This window comes from Mixophyes fleayi, chromosome 4, assembly GCF_038048845.1.
Source record: "Mixophyes fleayi isolate aMixFle1 chromosome 4, aMixFle1.hap1, whole genome shotgun sequence".
Lineage (NCBI taxonomy): Eukaryota > Metazoa > Chordata > Amphibia > Anura > Limnodynastidae > Mixophyes > Mixophyes fleayi.
The window spans coordinates 338,138,838-338,163,285 of record NC_134405.1 but is presented as its reverse complement, the minus strand read 5'-3'; the positions used below and the strand labels follow the sequence as shown (position 1 = coordinate 338,163,285).

Genomic DNA, 24,448 nt, shown 5'->3' with positions numbered 1-24,448 from the left:
TGCGATTTTACTGCAGAAATTTCTACAGTTTATTACAGATCAGTCTGCTGGAATTGTGCGCTGATAAAGTGGGTGTATAAAATGTCACCTGTGTTATAATGATGATTCAGGGGGCAAAACCGTTGATAAATACAGAATGTAAACCAGTGATAGTCAACCTGATACATCTCAGGGACCGCCCATGTGGCCCTCTAACCTACAAAAGGGCCACACATGACCCTCAGTCTCAGCAATAATTTAAACAATACATTATATCAAATAGAGAGACACCTATCTGTAATAACAAGTCAACAGGGATTTTAAACAAGTGTAACAAGCTACAACAAACACATCTTATTCCAGTGTTTAGTCGCACTGCATCCGTGTTATTATCACTGCATTGCTGCATATGTGACATATTACCATTGTATTGTCAGCAGTTTGTGTTGTGCATGTAACGGTCAGTTGTATTCAGTTGTTACCTTGTCTTACATTGTGTTATACATTTGCTGCACTTATTCCTTATAGCTTTATGGTTATATCTCTCTACATCTTATTTATAGAACAAACCATTCACCCACATCACCCACTATTTGTCAGGGGTAAGGGCAAAGGTTACCGACCTATATCCTAATAAACGTGGCTGCTCCCCTTTACCTGTGAGTGTGCGTGTTTCCTGAGTCACCTCCTGGTGGGCCCTGCAAGAACCCACAACATGAAGAGAGAGACTGACTTGGGTGGAGGCGCTGTGTCAAGTAGAAAACCTGGAGAAGGTGAGTCTGTGAGGCTTAAAGCCCCTCCCTCCTCCAGGTCAGTGGCGGATCCAGGGGGGGGGGGGGCGATCGGGGCGATCACCCCCCCTAGCAGACACTTGCTGCCGACGGCTGCACAGTATGTGCAGGTCCGTCCAGCCGTGACAAGCAGGGACAGTGTGCTGCCAGTGTGCTGCCCGGCTCCCGGATATGGAGGAGAGCGAGGAGGAGGACCTAGAGATTGGGTCGAAGATAGGGGCACTGGAACTCGAGATCACGGCCCTAGACAAAAAAATAAATAGGAAAAGGAAAAAGAGAAACCAGGCCTACAACCGTCACCGGGTATTATCTCAGCCGAGATTGAGGAGCTAGATGCTGTCCTAAAAGAGAAGCAGGAATTGCTAACGAGGTTAAAAACAATCGTGCAAATAACGAACCTGGTGTCTTCGGAGTCGCTGCCTCCCAATATGGCGGGCGAATCGGAGGAAGAGGTCGTGGCCGGTTGCCTATACGATTCAATCCGGGTGCTGGAGGGCGAGCGGTCAGTGATGTGCCAGGCGGAAGCTGAAGGTGTTCCCGGTGGGTGCGAGGTACAGGCTGCAGTCGTGATGGCTAGCCTATGCGCCCAGTCGTCTGCGGCATTTCCGGTGGACACCGGAAGTGGAGCGTCGGCCCGGAGACCGGTAAGCCTGGAAGAATCCTCTAAGTCGAATTATGTTAAAATTAATGTTGTGAATGAAAGACTTAATGTTGGCAATATTATGGCTGATACTGGGGCTGAGCCTGAGGGTACCAGTGTGTTAACCCACAGGGCAGGAGCTGCGCCGTCCTCTGTGGTGCAGTCTCTCTGCCGGGCGGACCCGGCGGTCCCGGCCAGCACACCCGCTGTTCACGGCCCAATGCTTAAAATGTCTGATATAATTTCTGATGATATGTCTATAGGGGCAGGCCTTTCAATGAAATCTGTGCCGGTGAATGAAGGTGTCACTGCTGGAGCTCCCGGTGTGCTAGTAGGTGATAGGTCCGAGAAGGCTGCTAATACATGTGTGGTCCCGGACCTTGCAGCCCCAGGGAGCTTGTTGAGCGGTACTTCCTCAGGAGGCATTGCAGATGTTACGGATGTAGTTATTGATAAAGGTATAGTTAATAGTACTAATAATGCCAGTAACAGTATTTCAGATATCATTGATGGTAATGTGGATATGGTTGATGTTGACAATACCATATATGGGGTGGAAGAGAAACCTACAAGTACGCTGTCAGTAAAACATACATGTGGGTCAGGTAATATACAACGTAAGAAGGTGGGAGATAATCCAGATATAATAGTGCCTAGTCCGGTTCAAAATCGGATCATTGAAACTATTTATGGGCCTTTGGCTGTGTCAGACAGGGCTAGGAGGGTGGCTGTTCTGATAGAAGACACAGCCAAAAGTATGCCTAATATGTTGGCTGATGGTGGGGTGGTGTTGGATAGACCTGCAGCCCAAACGGTAGCTTCTGAAGTGGCAGGCCCCTCGTCACAACAAAACCCTGGTGGGAATATTTTTGTACAGAAGGCTGTCACTGTCCAGCACCCGGTGGTAGGACTTGGTCCCCTCCCGGGGGTCGTATCATATGCGGGTATAGTGTCCGGTTCAGGTCCAGGGTCCAGTGTAAATATTCAGAGTATGGGCCCTGGCCCAGTGGGGGCACAACCTTTTAAACGCCGTAACGTAGTTCAGTTGAAATTCATGGGTAAGGACCCCCCAAGTAGATCAGATTTTTTGCGGGTTTTTCTGGACTCATTTAGTTTCGTTCCAGCGGATCTCTTTGCCTGCATCCACCCGGTTAGCACTGCAGAATATGATGTGAGTTTTGTATCCTACCAGGGTCTGCAGACTTTTTGGAACAGGTGGGGTGGATGCAGGGGGAGAGATCCGTGGATCAACTACATGGCGATCCCCATAACGCGCCAAGAGCGTGTAAAGATAACCATCTTAGTAAGAAACGAGTCCATCCCGGCAGCAGACCTAGGGTTTTGGGTTAGGAGGTTTGCTAAAATGATATCCCCATTGGTAAAGGTTCCCGATCCAAGCCATGGGGTCTGGGGTGGCAATTGGTCCACCATGGTAGACCTGAAGTGCACGGAGGCTGGCCTGGTGCATTTACCATCGGCAGCTTTTATTGGTAGGGACAGGATTCAATGTTTCTACCACGGCCAGCCGAGGATGTGCCACAGGTGTGGGGACTTCCGCCACCTCAGCGCCAATTGCCCTCAACAAAAATGTGGTCACTGTGGTGACATTGGTCACGAATCCCGCACATGTAATCAGATCAGGTGTAATCTATGCGGGGTAATAGGACACCCGTTCAGTAAATGTCCCCATGCGGCCCACAATACTGTAATCACGGATGAGGAGATTGTAAGGGTGGCTGAAAGTATGGAAAGGGTCGAGTCTATGGTGGGATTGGTGGACCCCATTAGTTGTCCAGCCCCTCCGCTTCCTTCCCCCCTGTTGCCAAGCCATCGGTGACACCGTCATCATCACTAGCAAAGGTCCCGGCAAGCCAATGGACTAAACAAAGGGGCAAGGGTAAAAAGAAGAGAACTGAAGGGGAGGGGATAGTTTTGTCAAACAAGTTTCAGTTTTTGTCCAGCGAAGAGGAGAGCATGGAGGAGGGAGATATCGTGAGGGATGAGGGGGGTAACTTGTTTCAAAGAGTTAAGTCAGGCAGGAAGCAGAGAAAAACCCGAGATCTACCATTGGGGGAAGTGGCAAAGATTGTAAGGAAGGCTAGTGATAAGGAGGTTGCTAGATCGTTCTTGAAGGATAAGGTGGCATCCCCATCTGGCCCCCCTTCTGTGGAAGACCTTGTCCCCCCACCGACACAGGATTCCTCCTCAGCCCATCCCATAGAGGTTAGCCCCTCGGACAAAGCCCCGGAGTCTGTAGTAAAGAGGGACTCAATTTTGGGTAAGGACCTGGCCTGTACTTCTCACAAGCAGGATCCCCCCTTGCGTCCTTTTCCTGTAAGTCCCGATCCCCCTGAGATTTCCTTCTGTGGCCCCCCTGATCTTCCCTCAGGTCCGGCAGGGTCATTGGGAGCTGAGCCCTTGGGTTTGGGAGTCCATAGTGGGTCGGTAGGTAAGGTGTCTGGGTCAGTTGGAGTCCCCCCCTTAGGGGAAGAGGTTATCCTCAGGGGGGAGGAGTCTCTGCCAGCAGGCCTAAGCTACAAAAGATTTGGTTCCTCGGATGAGGACTCAAAAAGGAAAATAAAAAAGAAGTGAGTTGTTACTACTGTCTATAGCTCTGAAGGATGGCTTCCCGACCCATTAGATTTGCCACTATTAATGTGGCGTCTATACTTTCCAAACGAGCTCGTTTTATGGCCTTTGATTTTTTCAGCACGGTTGAGGCTGATTTTTTATTTTTGCAAGAGACCAGATTGGGTCAGCTGGCTGACTTACATAAAGCAAAAAATGAGTGGAGGCGTGGGCCCTCCTACTGGTCTCTTGCGGCCGAGCCGTATGGTGGGGTGGAGGTGCTTTTTACCGGCATGATAACCATCCCGCGAGTCATTGAGCTTGAGGTAGGTAGGTGCATGGTCTTAGATGTCAATCTGAGGGGGCACGACCTGAGGTTAATTAATATTTACGGTCCCCAAACAAAATGGGGAAGGAAGTGCCTCTTCATGGAGATAAAGCCATATCTTTTTACAGCCCGGCAGATAATCTTTGGTGGTGATTTTAACACCGTCATTAGGACAAAGGATAGGGGAGGTTCAAGGACTTCTCTGGGCTGCGATTCCCTTTTTCTAGTAAGTATGGTTAGGCAGGCTGGTCTGGTGGATGCACACATTCGTCATTTTCCAGACCACACGGGTTTCACTTTTTATAGAGGTAGTTGTAGGTCTAGGATAGATAGGTTTTTTGTTAAGGAGAGCTCGAAAACCTTGATTCCGGAGCTGAGGCCGGTAGAGTTCTCCGTTCACGTTTACCTATCTATGTCCTTGAATGCTTCGGAGACCCTTCGGAAGGGTAGGGGTCTTTGGCGCCTGAACTCTAAGCTCCTAGAGGAGGAGTTGATAAGACAGTCTTTTAGGGACTTCTTTGAATCCCAGGAATCACTTTTGGAGGCAGGTTGGAGTAGGTCTGAATGGTGGGAGATGCTGAAGAAAATGACCCGGAGCTTTTTTCGGGGCCTTGTAGCCAGAAATAACTTGTTAAAAGAGAGCACCTACATGGCACTGAGGAAAAAACTTGGGTTCTTGATCTCTGGCCAGGGGGATAGTGGGGAGATCCCCCGGGTGAAGGCTCGGATGAGAGAGATACAGTATGACCGGTATGCGTCCTTGGTTCTGGAGAGGGATTATGGGAAGTACCATTCGCCCGATCCTTTTCAGAGCTGCAGGAACTCGGTGGATGCTAAGGAGGTGAGGGGCTTACGCGATACTGAGGGTGTCCTTAGGGAGGAGAAGGAGGGCATTCTTGGTGCATTCTTGGTGCCAATCACCATCTCTGTGCCTCTTCACCATCACCACCTCTGTGCCCATCACCACTTCTGTGCCCTTCACCATCACCACTTCTGTGCCAATCACCATCACCACTTCTGTGCCAATCACCATCTCTGTGCCCTTCACCACCTCTGTGCCCATCACCATCACCACTTCTGTGCCCCTTCACCATCACCACTTCTGTGCCCCTTCACCATCACCACTTCTGTCCCTTGTTTTACTTACCTTTCTATTGCGCGCTGCTCCTCCTCCGTCAGTCCAGATGTTAAAAAAAAAAAAAAAAGCAAAAAGAAAGAGTCACGTGATCGCTCGCCGGGTCCCAGCAGCCTCTCCTCCTCTCGCTATCACTGAGACACTGAGAGGAGAATAGGCTGCCGGGACCCGATTCGCGGCACCCGACCCCCCCTCCCCCGATTCGCGGCACCCCCCCCCCCCCCCGCACGATTCATTTTTTTTTTAATTACTCCTGTCCCCCCCAGCTGTGCCCCCCGAGAGCCGCTAGGCCCTAGGCAGGTGCCTAGGTTGCCTAGCGGTAAATCCGGCCCTGGGTGGCAGCAATATTCGGCAGAGAGGGGTCAGGAGTACCAGGAGCCCCTCCCCCCATGTACCCTTGTCCTCTCTTTTCACAGATTTAGAGGAGCCTTCTCAAAACCTCCGTGCAGTAACTACTGAGCAGTTTACCCTAACAGATATCTAGTGATAAACTACTGTATGATTGTACATGGTTTGTCCACTAGATGGCGCCAAATGCTTCATTAAAGGAACAAGTGATAGTGATAGATCCAGGCCTTGTTTCCAATATTTCAAATGACTGAACCAGGATTTGAATTTTATATACAATGTTATCAGACCCGAGACCAGAGCCTCAAGTGATGTTGTTGGCAAATTAGTCGGCAACTGGGATATTTTCACACCAGGAAAAAGATGTCAGTTGTCAGTAAATTTAGTGACAGTCAGTAAAAACATGTCCAATTTCTAACCATCATTAACGATAAGTGACAATGCGGCATGCAGAAGGCACGTTAGATAAGCTCTGTCCCGACCTCCCACATAATCTTCATCTCACACATACAGAACAGCTAGAAGTGTGTGGAGGGGGTGAGGATTACTAGACGGAGCTGTGTGGTCATCACACAAGGGGACAGGGTGGTTCTGAGGATCTACTTATCTGTGACCAGCAGGGTCCCTGGTCAGACAACTTCTCCGAGCTGGTGGATAACCACGTGGTGAGGGTGGAAGGACGTATCCACAAGCCCAAGATGGTCACCAACACACTGATGGGCAGACAGCACAATCGCTTACTGTTTGATGCAAAATTCATGAAGGATACGGGCGCAGGGAGGGTTCTCGATTTTGATGCCATTAACCTGCCACCTACATCCAGTGCCCGTGCAGCATGAAAGTGTAAGCCTTCACCAAAGATAAAGTAGGAGGTTCGGGTGAGATACACGGTGAAGGACAGTCATGGTGATCAGCAGCTCAACATTTCTACAATGACTGGTTCATCTTTCATGTCTCCACCATCGACTGTCTCCTCATCCCAACTACACCAGACAATGGGAAGCTGCACAAACATGGCTGTCACTGTCTGCGTTATTATTGGTGTGTGATAATACTTCTGCCTTACAGCAGCCGCACACACTTCCCCACCGCCAGCTACAACTGTTATTCCACTACCTTACGTGTCAAGTGTTTCCCGCAGCAATTAGAGTGTAAGCCCATGTGGTCAGCTCTATCATGTCATTGTATGTGATTTATTTGTATCATGATCCCCCTCAATGTACAACGCTGCGTGATATATTGGCTCCATAAACTACACACAACATCCTCTTGGCTCAGAGTAGGGACGTTTGAATATATTTTAGTTCCAATATTCGAGTTATCTTGTCCTAAAGAAGTAGAATTGCGTCTCGCAGCACCTGCTGCGCACACCCCGGGACCTCCCTCCTCCTTCCTGGGTCCTGGCTACAATATGGCCACTAACACCTAAAGGGCAGGAACCCAGAATCTTTGTAGACTGCCCGAACTACCCTAATCGCCCAAATCGATGACGTGGTCACTGACGTCATTGCCTGGGGCCGCCTACCAGGTGGCGTCACCACCTGTGTCAGTGCCGCATGCCCCGACAGTGTGACGCGCTCGTCTGTCTGGACATCCCCAGGTGACCATAACATTGTAGTGCTTCATAGTCATTATATTTATCAAATTGTTATTTAAATCTACATTATTGTATTAGGCGACCTGAGTCTCTGTATCTGTTGTGTGGCTACAAGTCGCAGTATGCATGGACTTGTATTATAATCACACATAGGTGACACATGTTACCTGATATGATGCAATGCAGACAAAAAACACTATGGGATGGATTCATTAAGGAACGTAAATACCATTATGTGCTGCATTTTGTGTGAAACTGCTCTGCACATGCCCAGAAATGAACTATACACCAGAGAACGCAAACGTACGCAATTCATCTTCAAACACAAAGAACGCTTAAGACAGCTTACTATTAGATGAGCATAACAGGGAGGGAAATGGGTGTATGCGCGTAGTCAGTGTACATTAAGAGCGTGCCGAGAACACGCAGCAGCGTCCGATTCAAGCTTTGAGCAACTCTAAGGTACGTGTTTTACTGTTGTATCACTTGCACCAGCTACAGGTCAGGTGTAAGTGCTGATTACTAGTGATGACGGCTGTGTATACAGCTAGAACATGTGTTTACAATCAGAAACAACTGTAACAATGCATTTTATGTATAGTAGACATTCATAATAGCTTCAGAAATATATTTCTTGGTAAAAAAAAAAAATGAAGATTTTTAAAATGTTTTAATGACTATATTAATAACAGGTGACAATAATTGATTATTTATTTATTTCCGTGCACTAGGCTGGGACTTTATATTCCACATATGTATTGTACGTACCTGTTAGGATCCCCTCCAGCCGACACAACAAAACCCGGAATCTACTCTGCCAATCAGGTGTTCACTGGAGCCCCTGATGGTGGGGACAGACTGGGCCGCAGACTGACAGAGGGTCGTGAAGTGTGTACCGGCTGGGGAGAACCCCGGCAAGCGGAGTAAGGTCCACACAGAGGTCAAGGGCCGGCAGCAGACAACAGTATCGGAAAACAAGCTGAGGTCAGGGGTCACAAGCGGATAGCAGAAACAGTAAACAGGCCAGGGATCAGGGTCACAGGATACACAAGCGAAGTATAATTCAAAGCCAAGGGCCATACACGGGAAATCAGCAGCGGTTTCAGAGGACAGGAACGGGAACAAGCAGGTCAGCAGACTGGAGTACAGAAGCTATAACCGGCAATGAGGCAGCAGGCCTTAAATACTGTGAGCAGCCAATCAGAGCCTGGCTCTGAGAATACACAGCCCCTTGAATAAACACTCTAATGAATTAATTAGCCCACAGGCTGGTAGTGCGCACGCACCCGACACAGCTTCACCGCCGGGACGCGGCGCCAGACAGGAGGCGTCCGACCGTTGCCCTGGCAACGGCCGGGTCCTGGCCGGAAGTGACGTCCCGGTCGTCATAGCGACGGACGGGTCGCAGGTGAGTGAGTCGCGGCGGCTGGGCACCGCCACGGCTCGTAACAGTACCCCCCCCTTGAGGAGGGGTCGAGGGACCCCGACATCCAGGTTTTCTTGGGAACCTCTTAAAGAACTCTTTCAACTGTTTGGGGGCATGGAGTTGTCTCCACGGAACCCAAGACCATTCTTCTAACCCGCGGTTCCTCCACTGCACCAGGAAGTGCACCTGTCCTTACACTCTTTTAGAATCCAGGATCCTTTGAACCACATATCTTGGTGGTTTGCTTGAATCCCCCCTAAGCACACTTGACGACTGGGTTTGGCTAGGATACAGTACTGGTTTCAACAGTGAACAATGAAATGTGTTGGGGATTCTTAAGGAGCTCGGAATTTTTAGCCTAAACGCAACAGAATTAACCTGCTTAACGATAGAAAATGGCCCGATGAACTTAGGGCCCAACTTCTTGCAAGGCTGTCTGAGCCGGATATTTTTTGTAGATAACCAAACTTTCTGGCCCACCTTGAGGGAGCAGATGGTACGATGGCGGCCTGAATTTTTTTTTGCCACAAATGAGGCTTGTCTTAATGATGATTGGACCTTTTTCCAGATAACTCTGAGATCCCTGGCAGTGGAGCGGATCTCCTGGGTACCAATGGACTTGAGTGAGTATAAAGAGTTAGACCTGGGGTGAAAACCATAAATACAAAAAAACGGGGAGGTTTTGGTGGATGAGTGACAGGAATTATTGTAGGCAAATTCCGCCCAGGGTAACAAGGAGGACCAGTTGTCATGGAACTCTGAAGTGTAGCAACGTAAAAACTTCTCCAAGGACTGGTTAAGCCTCTCAGTTTGCCCATTTGATTGAGGGTGATATGCGGATGACAAACTGACCTTGATTCCGAGAAGGGTACAGAAGGATCTCCCAAACAGTGCTATGAACTGAGACCCCTGATCAAAAACGATGTCAGTAGGAAGTCCATGGAGCCGGAAAATGTGCTGAATAAATAAGACGGCCAAATCTCGAGCAGAAGGGAGTCTGGTTAATGGAATGAAATGAGACATCTTACTAAACCGGTCTACCACGACCCAGATGGTATAGTGTCCTGTAGAGATAGGCAGATCCACTATAAAGTCCATGGACAAGTGCGTCCATGGTTTTGCAGGAATGGCCAAAGGAACTAACTGGCCTACCGGACGAGTCCTGGGAATTTTGTTTCTGGCACAAACCTCACAAGACCGGACGTGATCCTTGACCTCAGCAGACAAAGATGGCCACCATACCGTACGTGAAAGAATTTCCAACATTTTGAAGACCCCAGGATGTCCAGCGGTCTGATTATTGTGTGCTTCCGCCAGGACTGCCTTCCTAAGATGTACTGGAACAAACATGCATTCTACTGGAGTATTATGAGGAGCCAATTTCTGAAATCTTTGTAGGGTGCAACTTAGGTCTTGGGTTAACCCAGCATGAATAACGGACATAGGAACAATAGGCTCTGGGCTAGAGACCGGAGTATGATGTGCCAGGAAACTTCTGGACAGGGCGTCTGCTTGGACATTTTTAGAACCAGGACGGTAGGTGATTATAAAGTTAAACCGAGTGAAAAACAGTCACCAACGAGCCTGACGGGGGTTCAGTCGTTTGGCTGACTGTATATACTGTAGGTTCTTATGATCCGTTATAACTGCGATCTGGTGTGCAGCGCCTTCCAACCAATGCCGCCATTCCTCAAAGGCCCATTTAATGGCCAAGAGTTCTCGGTTTCCTATGTCATAGTTGGTTTCTGCTGAAGAGAACTGACGGGAAAAAAAGGCACACGGATGTAAGCGGTGGGTCTGGGTATCTTTTTGTGACAAGATGGCCCCAGCACCGACGTCAGAGGCATCTACTTCAAGAATAAATGGTACCTTAGGATCCGGGTGTCTGACGACCTGAGCAGACACAAAAGCTTTCTTCAGAGTTTCAAATGCAGTTACTGCCTGTGGTGACCAAACAGCTGGATCACTTCCCTTGCGGGTCAAGGAGACGATAGGAGCCACGATATCAGCAAAACCACCAATAAATCTCCTGTAATAATTGGCGAATCCCAAGAATTTCGGGACCGCCGTTAGGTTATTCGGTTGTACCCAATCTATGATGGCTTGGACCTTGGTTGGATCCATGGAGAAACCTTCTGAGAAGATTATGTAACCTAAGAAGGATACCTTCCGGACCTCGAACTCGAATTTCTCGATTTTAGCGTAGAGATGATGTTCCCGCAATTTCTGTAGGACTTGTCTGACATGACCCTGGTGCACTGACAACGATTCTGAATAAATGAGGATGTCGTCCAAGTAGATAACAACAAAGAATCCCAGAAACTCACGTAACACCTCATAAATCAAATCCTGGAATACTGCAGGGGCATTACTAAGGCCAAACGGCATGACCAGATATTCGTAGTGGCCCGAGAGCGTGTTGAATGCCGTCTTCCACTCATCACCTGCTCTAATACGTATGAGGTTATAGGCACCACGAAGACCGATTTTTGTGAAGATAGTTGCCCCTCTTAATTGGTCAAAAAGTATGGATATGAGAGGAAGGGGATAGGTATTTTTAACCGTAATACGATTCAGCCCTCGGTAATTGATACAGGGTCTGAGTCCACCGTCCTTCTTGGATACAAAGAAGCACCCTGCTCCTACTGGGGACTTGGATGGCCTGATGTAACCTTTCTCCAAGTTTTCGTCAATATATTCTTGCATGGATTTGGTCTCTGGACCGGAGAGAGAGTACAAGCATCCCTTGGGTAATTTTGAACCCGGAATGAGCTCAATGGCACAGTCAAAATCCCGGTGCGGTGGTAGAGTGTCAGCAGCCTTTTTGGAGAAAACATCCCAGAAGTCATGATAGTGTGAAGGAAGCTGCTCCGGAATAGGCTGAATCACACGCAGAGGTAGTGTCAAGCAAGACTGAGTACAATAAGAGCTCCACTGGACAATCTCTCCTTTTACCCAATCTATAACAGGGTTATGGCGGGATAACCAAGTGTGGCCCAGAATCAAAGGAACGGACGGGCATTCGATAAGGCGGAAGACTATGGATTCCGAGTGGAGAGCTCCAATGTTCAATTGTAGTAGTGGGGTCTCCCAGGTAATCTTACCGCCTGGCAATGGACTGCCATCTAAGCCACATACAGTGATGGCAAATCCGGATTCTTTATATTCCCCGCTTGCCGCCGCCATCTTCACTCGGGCATTGATCAGGGAAGAGGGAGGGTGTTTTAGTGGTGTCCTCTGTCCTGCTCATTCCAGTGGTGCTGTCCTGTGCTCTGTCCTGCTCAGTCCAGTGGTGCTGTCCTGTGCTCTGTCCTGCTCAGTCCAGTGGTGGTGCTGCCATAATTCCAGTGGTGCTGTCCTGTGTCCAGTCCAGTGGTACTGCTATATAACTAATTTCACTGATCCTGCAGTATAAGTCCATTGGTACTGCAATATAACTAAGTTCACTGATCCTGCAGTATAAGTCCATTGGTACTGCAATATAACTAAGTTCACTGATCCTGCAGTATAAGTCCAGTGGTACTGCTATATAACTAAGTTCACTGATCCTGCAGTATAAGTCCATTGGTACTGCAATATAACTAAGTTCACTGATCCTGCAGTATAAGTCCATTGGTACTGCTGTATAACTCCAGTCCAGTGGTACTCTCCTGTGCCGCATATAATCTTTAAAGGCTTTGCCGAGTGAATGTGGTTTAGGGGTTTGTGCTGCATATAATGGAGAACAAAAATTTGGAGGATAAAGTAGGGAAAGATCAAGAACCACTTCCTCCTAATGCTGAAGCTGCTGCCACTAGTCATTACATAGACGATGAAATGCCATCAACGTCGTCTGCCAAGGCCGATGCCCAATCTCCTAGTACAGGGCATGTATAATCCAAAAAGCCAAAGGTCACTAAAATGATCAAAAAAAAGAAATTAAAATCATCTGAGGAGAAACGTAAACTTGCCAATATGCCATTTACGACACGGTGTGGCAAGGAACGGCTTAGGCCCTGGCCCGTGTTCATGACTAGTGGTTCAGCTTCACATAACGATCTAAGCCCTCCTCCTCCCCCCCTCTAAATTTAAGAGAGTTAAGCTGTCATCAACAACACAGCAAACAACTCTGCCTTCTAAATACATGGCATCACAAATCCCCAAGGCGAGTCCAAGGGTGTTGGTGGTTGTGAAGCCTGACCTTCCCATCACTGTACGGGAAGAGGTGGCTCCTTCCACCATTTGCAGCACGCCCTCTGCATATGCTGGAAGGATCACCCACAGTGCAGTTACAGATTTGGATAATGAAGGTGTCAATGTTGTACACCTGTCACAATCTGCCCTCAGCTTATGCATTACATGCTGCTTTGCATGGCAGCTCCTGCCCTTTGTGTCCTATTATTGTATTGTATTGCAGCAGTACCTCTGATTACCAGAGGTGCTGCTATTATGCCTTTCTTGTTTGCCTTAGGGGTTAACTTGTTCACCAATTATCCCATGCACCTGGGTGTGGTTTTCCCTTTATATACCTGTCACTCCCAGCACACAGGGCTGGTTATTGTTGTCCCATCCTGTGATGTCCTTTCCTGTTGTCCAATCCTGATGTAATTTCCTGTTGTCCTTACCTGATTGTTTCTGGACATTCATGCTACTTTCTGCATCAGCTGGAACCTGGTATTTTTCACTGCTCCTTATTACCTGTTGTTAATACCTACCCTCTGCTACCCTGCATTACCGTTTACCTGGTTGTTTCTGGACATTCATGCTACTTTCTGCATCAGCTGGAACCTGGTATTTATCACTGCTCCTTATTACCTGTTAATACCTCTCTGCAAATAAACACTCTGGGCTAGATTTACTAAGCTGCGGGTTTGAAAAAGTGGGGATGTTGCCTATAGCAACCAATCAGATTCTAGCTGTCATCTTGTAGAATGTACTAAATAAATGACAGCTAGAATCTGATTGGTTGCTATAGGCAACATCCCCACTTTTTCAAACCCGCAGCTTAGTAAATCTAGCCCAGAGTGTTTTCACCAAATTCGTGACTCCTAGCTGTACTTCTGTTTGAGATCTGTGACAGTATAACCAGCCCAAAAAACAGCTTTGGAGTCAGGTGAAAGTTTTGTTTTATTCTGGGACTTTTTTTGCTGCAATCAAGTTTTCATTTGTCTTTTGCAACATGTCTGTTTTACCAATCATGGAATTACCACTGCTACAAACCTTACAAATGGACATTATATTGTTACGCTCCCAGCTGGCCAAATTTTCCACTTTGCTTTTGGACCCACTCAGGAGACTATCAGAGACTGTTTTACTGAAATCTAATACTGTTGATTTGACCCAGCCAACTCTGTCTGCTGCTGAATCCGTGCCGCCAACACCTTGCAATAATACCATGTCAAATTTGCATTTAACTAACAACTGCAGTTTAACTAATGCCCGGTTCACAAGTGGGCCACGCCCCCATCTGACCGAAGTGGAGCGACAGCGCAGAGTAACCAACAAACTGTGTCTCTACTGTGCCAGCAATGCACATTTCTTGCAGGACTGTCCTGTCCGTAGACCACGTCAGCTTACTGAACCATCTCCTGTTGTTTCCTCTCGGCACTCCAAATCTGTTTATGCTCCAGCATTCCTGTTCTCTGCGAAGAGACCCAATCTGCCAGCTCCAGCCGCCTGTCCTGAGGCACCCACTCCCTCTGTCTCCTGTGCCGAGGTGCCAGCCTCTGTCTCCTGTGCCGAGGTGCCAGCCTCTGTCTCCTGTGCCGAGGTGCCAGCCTCTGTCTCCTGTGCCGAGGTGCCAGCCTCTGTCTCCTGTGCCGAGGTGCCAGCCTCTGTCTCCTGTGCCGAGGTGCCAGCCTCTGTCTCCTGTGCCGAGGTGCCAGCCTCTGTCTCCTGTGCCGAGGTGCCAGCCTCTGTCTCCTGTGCCGAGGTGCCAGCCTCTGTCTCCTGTGCCGAGGTGCCAGCCTCTGTCTCCTGTGCCGAGGTGCCAGCCTCTGTCTCCTGTGCCGAGGTGCCAGCCTCTGTCTCCTGTGCCGAGGTGCCAGCCTCTGTCTCCTGTGCCGAGGTCACAGCCTCTGTCTCCTGTGCCGAGGTCACAGCCTCTGTCTCCTGTGCCGAGGTCACAGCCTCTGTCTCCTGTGCCGAGGTCACAGCCTCTGTCTCCTGTGCCGAGGTCACAGCCTCTGTCTCCTGTGCCGAGGTCACAGCCTCTGTCTCCTGTGCCGAGGTCACAGCCTCTGTCTCCAGCTCTGAGGTCACAGCATCTGCCTCCAGCTCTGAGGTCACAGCATCTGCCTCCAGCTCTGAGGTCACAGCATCTGCCTCCAGCTCTGAGGTCACAGCATCTGCCTCCAGCTCTGAGGTCACAGCATCTGCCTCCAGCTCTGAGGTCACAGCATCTGCCTCCAGCTCTGAGGTCACAGCATCTGCCTCCAGCTCTGAGGTCACATCATCTGCCTCCAGCTCTGAGGTCACATCATCTGCCTCCAGCTCTGAGGTCACATCATCTGCCTCCAGCTCTGAGGTCACATCATCTGCCTCCAGCTCTGAGGTCACATCATCTGCCTCCAGCTCTGAGGTCACATCATCTGCCTCCAGCTCTGAGGTCACATCATCTGCCTCCAGCTCTGAGGTCACATCATCTGCCTCCAGCTCTGAGGTCACATCATCTGCCTCCAGCTCTGAGGTCACATCATCTGCCTCCAGCTCTGAGGTCACATCATCTGCCTCCAGCTCTGAGGTCACATCATCTGCCTCCAGCTCTGAGGTCACATCATCTGCCTCCAGCTCTGAGGTCACATCATCTGCCTCCAGCTCTGAGGTCACATCATCTGCCTCCAGCTCTGAGGTCTCCTGCCGCTGTGTCCAGTTCCGAGTCTCCTGCCGCTGTGTCCAGTTCCGAGTCTCCTGCCGCTGTGTCCAGTTCCGAGTCTCCTGCCGCTGTCTCCAGTTCCGAGTCTCCTGCCGCTGTCTCCAGTTCCGAGTCTCCTGCCGCTGTCTCCAGTTCCGAGTCTCCTGCCGCTGTCTCCAGTTCCGAGTCTCCTGCCGCTGTCTCCAGTTCTGAGTCTCCTGCCGCTGTCTCCAGTTCCGAGTCTCCAGCCGCTGTCTCCAGTTCCGAGTCTTCAGCCGCTGTCTCTGTTCCTGAGCTCCAGTCTGCTCCAGAGGGGGCGCTGCCCTTCCAGTCTGCTCCAGAGGGGGCGCTGCCCTTCCAGTCTGCTCCAGAGGGGGCGCTGCCCTTCCAGTCTGCTCCAGAGGGGGCGCTGCCCTTCCAGTCTGCTCCAGAGGGGGCGCTGCCCTTCCAGTCTTCTCCAGAGGGGGTCCTGTCCCTCCAATCTGCTCCAGAAGAGTTGCCAGTCCATGCGGTCCAGCCCGAGTTGCCAGTCCATGCGGTCCAGCCCGAGTTGCCAGTCCATGCGGTCCAGCCCGAGTTGCCGGTCCATGCGGTTCAGCCCGAGTTACCACTTGGTGCTGTCTGCCCTCGGGCTTCTCAAAGTGCTGTCTGCCCTCGGGCTTCTCAAAGTGCTGTCTGCCCTCGGGCTTCTCAAAGTGCTGTCTGCCCTCGGGCTTCTCAAAGTGCTGTCTGCCCTCGGGCTTCTCAAAGTGCTGTCTGCCCTCGGGCTTCTCAAAGTGCTGTCTGCCCTCGGGCTTCTCAAAGTGCTGGCAAGTCTGCCGCCCAGTCCGGGCCCGCTCCCAAGCCTGCCGCCCTGTCCGGGCCCGCTCCCAAGCCTGCCGCCCAGTCCGGGCCCGCTCCCAAGTCTGCCGCCCAGTCCGGGCCCGCTCCCAAGTCTGCCGCCCAGTCCGGGTCTCCTGTCGGGCCTGCTGCCAAGTCATCTGCCAAGTCCGAGCCATCTGTTACCGAGGATGCCAAGTCTGAACCGTCACCTTTCTTTGAGGGGCATCCTTCCCAACTTAATGCCCTTCTGAGGTTATTTGCTTCAAAGATCCCCTCCACACCAAGCCTTGTTAGTAGCCCTAAGAGACAGGTGTTATTTCTAATATCCCATTTTAGGGGAGAGGCATTAGATTGGGCAAACCCATTTATTGAGACGGATCACCCCATTTTATCGGACTTTCAATCCTTTATTGAGGCAGTTTTCAACAAGTTCGTAACTTCCCTGCTATACCATCTTGCGGGGCCTCTGCAATATCACCAGTACCACCCATCTCACCTGGCCAAGAGATACCTTTGTGCTCCACTCAGTTGGCTCAGGCCCCAATTCCGAGAAAGTCCCGTAAGAGAGGAGGACGTAAGAGGAGAGGAGGTTCTGCAGTTCTTGAACTGGCATGATCTCCTTTGCCTTTCCGCCCTTGGACGAGGACTTTTCTGCCGGGCCCCCAATTCTGGACTATGATTCCGATGAATTCAGACATTTCTGGTAATTAGGCGTCTGGAATCCGCCCTTAAGGGAGGGGGTACTGTCACGATCTGCCCTCAGCTTATGCATTACATGCTGCTTTGCATGGCAGCTCCTGCCCTTTGTGTCCTATTATTGTATTGTATTGCAGCAGTACCTCTGATTACCAGAGGTGCTGCTATTATGCCTTTCTTGTTTGCCTTAGGGGTTAACTTGTTCACCAATTATCCCATGCACCTGGGTGTAGTTTTCCCTTTATATACCTGTCACTCCCAGCACACAGGGCTGGTTATTGTTGTCCCATCCTGTGATGTCCTTTCCTGTTGTCCAATCCTGATGTAATTTCCTGTTGTCCTTACCTGATTGTTTCTGGACATTCATGCTACTTTCTGCATCAGCTGGAACCTGGTATTTTTCACTGCTCCTTATTACCTGTTGTTAATACCTACCCTCTGCTACCCTGCATTACCGTTTACCTGGTTGTTTCTGGACATTCATGCTACTTTCTGCATCAGCTGGAACCTGGTATTTACCACTGCTCCTTATTACCTGTTGTTAATACCTCTCTGCAAATAAACACAGAGTGTTTTCACCAAATTCGTGACTCCTAGTTGTACTTCTGTTTGAGATCTGTGACAACACCAGGAGGAGGATATTGATGTAGCTGGCGCTGAGGAGGAACTTGACGAGGAGGATGCTGATGTAGTTATCTCAAATGAGGCACCAGGGGGGGAAACAGTTGTTGTCCAAGGGACGAAAAAGCCCATCGTCATGCCTGGGCAGAAGACCAAAAAATCCACCTCTTCGGTCTGGAATTATTTCTATCCCAATCCGCACAACAATTGTATTGCCATATGTAGCTTATGTAAAGCTGCAATAAGCAGGGGTAAGGATCTTGGCCACCTAGGGACATCCTCCCTTCTACGTCACCTGAAGACCATTCATAATTCTGTGTTTAGTTCAGGAACTGTGGCTAGGACCGTCAGCAGTCCAGGGACACCTAAATCCCTTGGTCCCGTTGTATCCACACCAGAAACACCCTCCTCGTCAATTTCCTCCTCAATCTGGATCGGAGATAGTCCTGCAGGCCATATCACCGGCATGACTGAGTCCTCTTCAATCCGGGATTCTTCCGGAGGATCCTGTAGCACTACGCCTACTACTGCCGCTGCTGTTGCTGCTCGGAGTCGGTCATCTTCCCAGAGGGGAAGTTGTAAGACCGCTACGTCTTTCACTAAGCAATTTACCGTACAACAGTCGTTTGCCATGAGCACGAAGGACGACAGCAGTAATCCTATTGCAAAGCGGATAACTGCGGGCTTGACAGCTATGTTGGTGTTAGACGTGCGTCCGGTGTCCGCCATCAGTGGAGTGGTATTTAGACGGTTGATGGAGGTATTGTGTCCCCAGTACCAAATCCCGTCTAGATTCCACTTCACTAGGCAGGCGATATATGGGATGTACAGAGAAGTACGAAAAAGTGTCCTCAGTGCTCTGAAAAATGCAGTTGTACCCACTGTCCACTTAACCACGGACATGTGGACAAGTGGTTCAGGGCAAACTAAGGACTATATGACTGACAGCCCACTGGGTAGATGCATCGCCTTTCGCAGCAGCATCAGTAGCAGCATCTCCGAAACGCATGCTCGTTCCAAGGCAGGGAACGTTGTGTATCACCGGTTTTAGGAAAGAGGCACAACGCCGACAACCTCTTAGAGAAACTGAGGGAAATCATCTCGCAGTGGCTTACCCCACTTAGACTCTCCTGGGTATTTGTGGTGTCGGACAACACCAGTAACATTGTGCGGACATTACATATGGGCAATTTCCAGCACGTGTCATGTTTTGCCCACACAATACATTTGGTGGTGCAGCATTATCTGAAAAGTGACAGGGGTGTGCAGGATATGCTTGCGGTGGCCCGCAAAATTGCGGGACACTTGTGCCATTCTGCCACTGCCTACCGAAGACTGGAACACCATCAAAAACTCCTGAACCTGACCTGCCATCACCTCAAACAAGAGGTTGTGACGCACTGGAACTCCACCCTCTATATTGCTGCAGAGGATGGAGGAGCAGCAAAAGGCCATTCAAGCCTACACAGCCACCTACGACATAGGCAAAGGAGTGGGGATGCGCTTGAGTCAAGCGCAGTTGAGGCCGATTTCCGTTTTGTGCAAGGTTCTCCAAGTGTTTGAACTTGCCACACGAGAAGTCAGTTCCGACACTACCAGCTTGAGTCAGGTGATTCCCCTGATCAGGCTGTTGCAGAAGCAGCTTGAGAAACTGAGGGAGGAGCTGGTAAAGCATTGCGATTCCACAAAGCATGTAGCTCTTGTGGATGAAGCCCTTCGTACGCTTTGCCAGGATCCGAGGGTGGTCAGTCTTTTAAAGTCAGAGGAATACATTCTGGCCACCGTGCTGGATCCTCGGTTTAAAGTGTATGTTGTGTCTCTGTTTCCGGCGGACACAAGTCTACAGCGGTGCAAAGACCTGCTGATCAGGAGATTGTCATCTGAAGAGGACCGTGACATGGCAACAGCTCCTCCTTCATTTTCTTCCACACCTGTGGATGCGAGGAAACAGCTGAGATTTCCTAAACGACCCGCTGGCGGGGATGCAGAGAACATCTGGTCCGGACTGCCAACGATTGCTGACATGTCTACTGTCGCTGCATTGGATGCTGTCACCATTGAAAAAATGGTGGAGGATTACTTTGATGACAACATCCAAGTAGAAATGTCAGACAGTCCTTACTTGTACTGGCAGGAAAAAAAGGCAGTTTGGAAGCCCCTGTACAAACTGGCTCTATTTACCTGAGTTGTCCCCCCTCCAGTGTGTACTCCGAAAGAGTTTTTTGTGCAGCGGGGAACCTGGTCAGTGAGCGGAGAAGGAGGTTGCTTCCGCAAAATGTTGAGAAGATGATGTTCATCAAAATGAATTATTAATTCTTCAATGAAGACCAGCAATGGCCTCCAGAGACTACAGTGGGACCTGTGATTGTGGAGTCCAGCGGGGACAAATTGATAATGTGTGAGGATGAGGAAGTACACACTGAAGGGGGCGAGGAATCAGAGGATGAGGATGAGGATGAGGACAGCATCTTGCCTCAGTAGAGCCAGTTTACTTTGTACAGGGAGAGATGAATTGCTTTTTTTGTGTGGGGGCCCAAACAAACCAATCATTTCAGCCACAGTAGTTTGGTAGGCCCTGTTGCTGAAATGATTGGTGTGTTAAAGTGCGCATGTCCTTTTTCCGCAACATGTGGGTGGGAGGGCCCAAGGACAATTCCATCGTGCACCTCTTTTTTTGGCATTATGTGCTCTTTGGGGCCTAGTTTTTCAAACTGCCATCATGTCTGCCACTGCAGTGCCACTACTAGATGGGCCACGTGTTTGTGCCGCCCACTTGTGTCGCTTAGCTTAGTCATCCAACTACCTCGGTGCAACCTTTTGGCCTAAAAACAATATTGTGAGGTATGAGGTGTTTAGAATAGACTGGAAATGAGTGGAAATGAATGTTATTGAGGTTAATAATAGCGTAGGAGTGAAAAAAAAACAAAAATCTGGATTTTAGCAGTTTTTATGCTTTTTAAAAAAAAAAATCAGAACCCAAAACCCAAAACCTTGAGGGGGGTGTTTTGGCAAAACACATTAGAACCCAAAACCTGAAGGTAATCAGAACCCAAAACGCGAAAAGTGGCCGGTGCACATCCCTAGTAGTAGATAGAGAACATTTAGGCATAGTTGCCAAACTTTACCGATCGGCCTCCGGGACTCTCAGTGTAGAGGTGGGTGTGAGGTGGCGGGGCTACGTGAATTGCATCATTTTGGCCCTGCCCCCTATGACGTAAACGCATCATTTTAGCACGGAAGGGCGAGACAAAATGATGCGATCCCTGGAGAATCGCATCATGGTGGCTTTAAATCTGCCCAATTCATTAGGAAGTGGGCAGATGCGGGAGAATTGTCAGCTCTCCCGGGAGTCCGGGAGACCTACCCGGAATTCGGAGTCTCCCAGGTATTCCGGGAGAGTTGGCAAGTATGCATTTAGGGAATTTTGATGTTAGGTTTTCCATTGACACAGAAACTTAATGCTAATTACTATGTGATCAGTGTTACGAGCCGCGGCGGTACCCAGCCGCCGCGACTCCCTTACCTCAGTCCCGGCCGTCGCTATGGCTTGGATTTGGACTTCGCTTGTGTATCCCGTGACCCTGACCTTTGGCCTGTTTACCGTTTCTCCTGTTTGCCTGTGACCCTTGACCCCAGCCTGTTATCTGGACTTGCTACCTGCTGCCTGCCCTTGACCTCTGCGTGGACCACACTCCGCTTGCCGGGGTTCTCCCCAGCCGGAACACACTTCACAACCCTCTGTCAGTCTGCAGCCCAGCCTGTCCCCACCATCAGGGGCTCCAGTGAACACCTGATTGGCAGAGTAGACTCCGGGTTGTGTTGTGCCGGCTGGAGGGGTTCCTAACAATCAGGAAATAAAGACAACTATTATATATGTCTATATATGTCTTAATCTATATTCTTTAAACACAAAATTGTACCCAGTTAAATAACTGTATTTTTGTTAAAGTAACTTTTGTGTCATCCGTGCAAAATGTACAATAGTAGTAATTTTCATTATATTAAATGACCTTTAAATTTTTTTTGCATTATCCCTTTATGTATTAGCTGTGTCCCTTAGTATATCTGAGCCTATAGATATAATGTGAGTGACAAGCTCAGCCTCGCCCTGTGTGGGGAATGTGAAACACACCCACTGGTGTCTGAGTGTCAGATACTTTAACTTTCATTTCTCTCTTCTGCTGTCAGCGATGGCGTCTGCTGATCTGAGACAGGAGCTGGACTGTTCCATCTGCCTGAACATTTATACAGATCCTGTAACACTGAGATGTGGACATAACTTCTGCCGGGTCTGTATTGATCGTGTGTTAGATACACAGGAGGGGTCTGGAGTTTATACCTGTCCTGAATGCAGAGCAGAGTGTCAGGAGCGTCCTGCACTGCAGAGGAACATAACTCTGTGTAACATAGTGGGGAGTTTTCTGTCTACTTGGCCAGATCAGGAGGAGACTGGGATCTTCTGCACTTACTGTATTCACTCTCCTGTACCTGCTGCTAAATCCTGTCTGTTGTGTGAAGCTTCTCTGTGTGATAATCACCTGAGAGTACACAGCAAGTCAGCAGAACATGTCTTATCTGATCCCACCACTTCCCTGGGGAACAGGAAATGCTCCGCCCATAAGGAGCTCTTGAAATATTACTGTACTGAGGATGCTGCCTGTATCTGTGTGTCCTGCACTGTGGCCGGAGAACATCAAGGACATCAGGTGGAGATGCTGGATGAGGCCTCTAAGAAGAAGAAGGAGAAGCTGAGAAATGTTCTGCAGAAACTGAACACAAAGAGAGAGGAGACTGAGAAAAGAGTCCAGAGACTGCAGGAGCGCAAAAGAGAAGATCAGGAAAAAGCAGCTGGTGTAACAGAGACAGTCACTGCCCTGTTTAGAGACATCAGGAGACAGCTGGAAGACCTAGAGAAGAGAGTCCTGAGTGAGATCTCCAGGCAAGAAGAGAGCGTTTCACTCTCAGTCTCTGATCTGATCCAGCAGATGGAAATAAAGAAGGACGAGCTGTCCAGGAAGATGCGTCACATTGAGGAGCTGTGTAACATGTCTGATCCAGTGACTGTCTTACAGGACCCAGACACAGCTGACTTGTGTGATACTGAGGACAGAGAGAGAGATGATGACCAGGTCCATGGTGTAGGAGATCTGGATGTGGGTCTCATCTCAGGGAAATTACACACATTATCTGATATAATAACAGGTATGAATACAGGGATCTATGTGCAGGAAGCTACAGACATATTACTGGATGTAAACACAGCTGCTAATAATATACATATATCAGGTGACAGGAAATTTGCATACAGGTCAGATTTAAACCAGAATTATCCAGAAACACCAGAGAGATTTCAGTATTATCAGGTAATAAGCAGCAGGAGATTTTCCTCAGGGCGACATTACTGGGAAGTGGATGTCAGTAAATCAGGGGTATGGAGGGTAGGGATGTGTTATCCCAGTATAGATAGGAGAGGACGTCAGTCATACTTTGGATGTAATAACAAGTCCTGGTGTTTGTGTGGGGGGATGTTAAATAATCAGTATTCAGTGAAACATGACAATAAAGTGATCCGGTTACCTGACAATATTCCCTGTGATAGAGTGAGGATATATCTGGATTATGAGGCTGGACAGATGTCCTTTTATTCTCTGTGTGACCCGATCAGACACTTACACACCTTCACTGCCACCTTCACTGAGCCCCTTCATGCTGCATTAGGTGTAGGGGGAGGTTGTATAACGATATCTGGGGGACTCAGGAAATGGGAGAAATGATAAGAAATCTGCCCAGAGACTGGTGACATCAGAGGGAGGGGAATCTGATTTGTGCAATATTATCCAATAGAATGAAGCAGTGGGTGGAGCTACAGCTGAGCCCCTCCTCCTGTGTAACCAGGTGACCAGTGTGTCTGGATTTGTTCCCTTGTTGGTGTGTTAGAAACTTTCATTATAAATATATAATATACATGTATGTGGGAGCAGCTACCCCAGTGGTTACTCCTTGAAGCTAAAATATTTTGCGGCTGCTCTGTCTTCGGAGGGAAAACTCTCTGCAGATACAACCATCCAAACCACGGCGTCATTGTGCCAAAATGTTCAGTACAAATATATTATGCTGAATGTTTTACACCCACTGACACTGGCACCATAATGCAGCAGTGGGGGTGGCAATGTCTGCAGAGAGTTCCCACCCCAAAGACAGAACAACCTGCAGAAGTTTTTCGGTTTCAGGTACATGTTAGATGCACTCTTCAAGAGGATGTATCTAACAAATGCTAAAAGATACATAGGGAATTATAATTAGAAAATAAGCAAAATGGGTCTATTACATTTAATTTTTAAGTTAACAAAGTTGAACATATCCCTTTAAATGTGTGGTTTACAACTTTACCTTTTATTCCTTTAGAAGATAATGCGGTTTTTACATTATTTCTACAGTCGGGTGAGTGAATATCGTGACTATCAGGACCTGTGATGGGCTGTGCATACAGCACAATAGTCCATATTATTCACAGGACAACCCCAAATCTCAGTGTTTCTAGGATGTTGGGCTTAGAGATTTTGGGATGTGGTCTGTGCCCCCAAATGGGGAGTGACTGGATGGATCAGGGGCAAGGCCAAAATCTTATCCTGATTTTTCTACCTATAATGTTGGGATATATATCT

General features: G+C 48.9%; 3 protein-coding genes across 3 annotated transcripts in view; all 3 read left to right on the top strand.

The window, feature by feature from the left end:
* Positions 1 to 23,638, top strand: part of LOC142149608 (uncharacterized) — a 27,515-nt gene extending 3,877 nt beyond the window's left edge. Inside the window, exons 2-4 of the mRNA XM_075204932.1 lie at positions 1,086 to 1,310; positions 1,674 to 1,989; positions 21,937 to 23,638. Of these exons, the coding sequence (XP_075061033.1) occupies positions 1,086 to 1,310; positions 1,674 to 1,989; positions 21,937 to 23,557 (2,162 nt within the window). The 3' untranslated portion in view covers positions 23,558 to 23,638. The remainder of the gene's footprint in view (positions 1 to 1,085; positions 1,311 to 1,673; positions 1,990 to 21,936) is intronic.
* Positions 1 to 24,448, top strand: part of LOC142153213 (sodium- and chloride-dependent betaine transporter-like) — a 218,681-nt gene that overhangs the window by 50,253 nt on the left and 143,980 nt on the right. The gene's annotated exons all lie outside the window — the stretch shown is intronic.
* The window catches only part of LOC142153216 (E3 ubiquitin/ISG15 ligase TRIM25-like), a 93,289-nt gene extending 68,841 nt beyond the window's left edge, over positions 1 to 24,448 (top strand). The window contains exon 2 of the transcript XR_012691458.1: positions 23,638 to 24,448. The gene's annotated coding sequence lies outside the window, so the exon portion shown is untranslated. The remainder of the gene's footprint in view (positions 1 to 23,637) is intronic.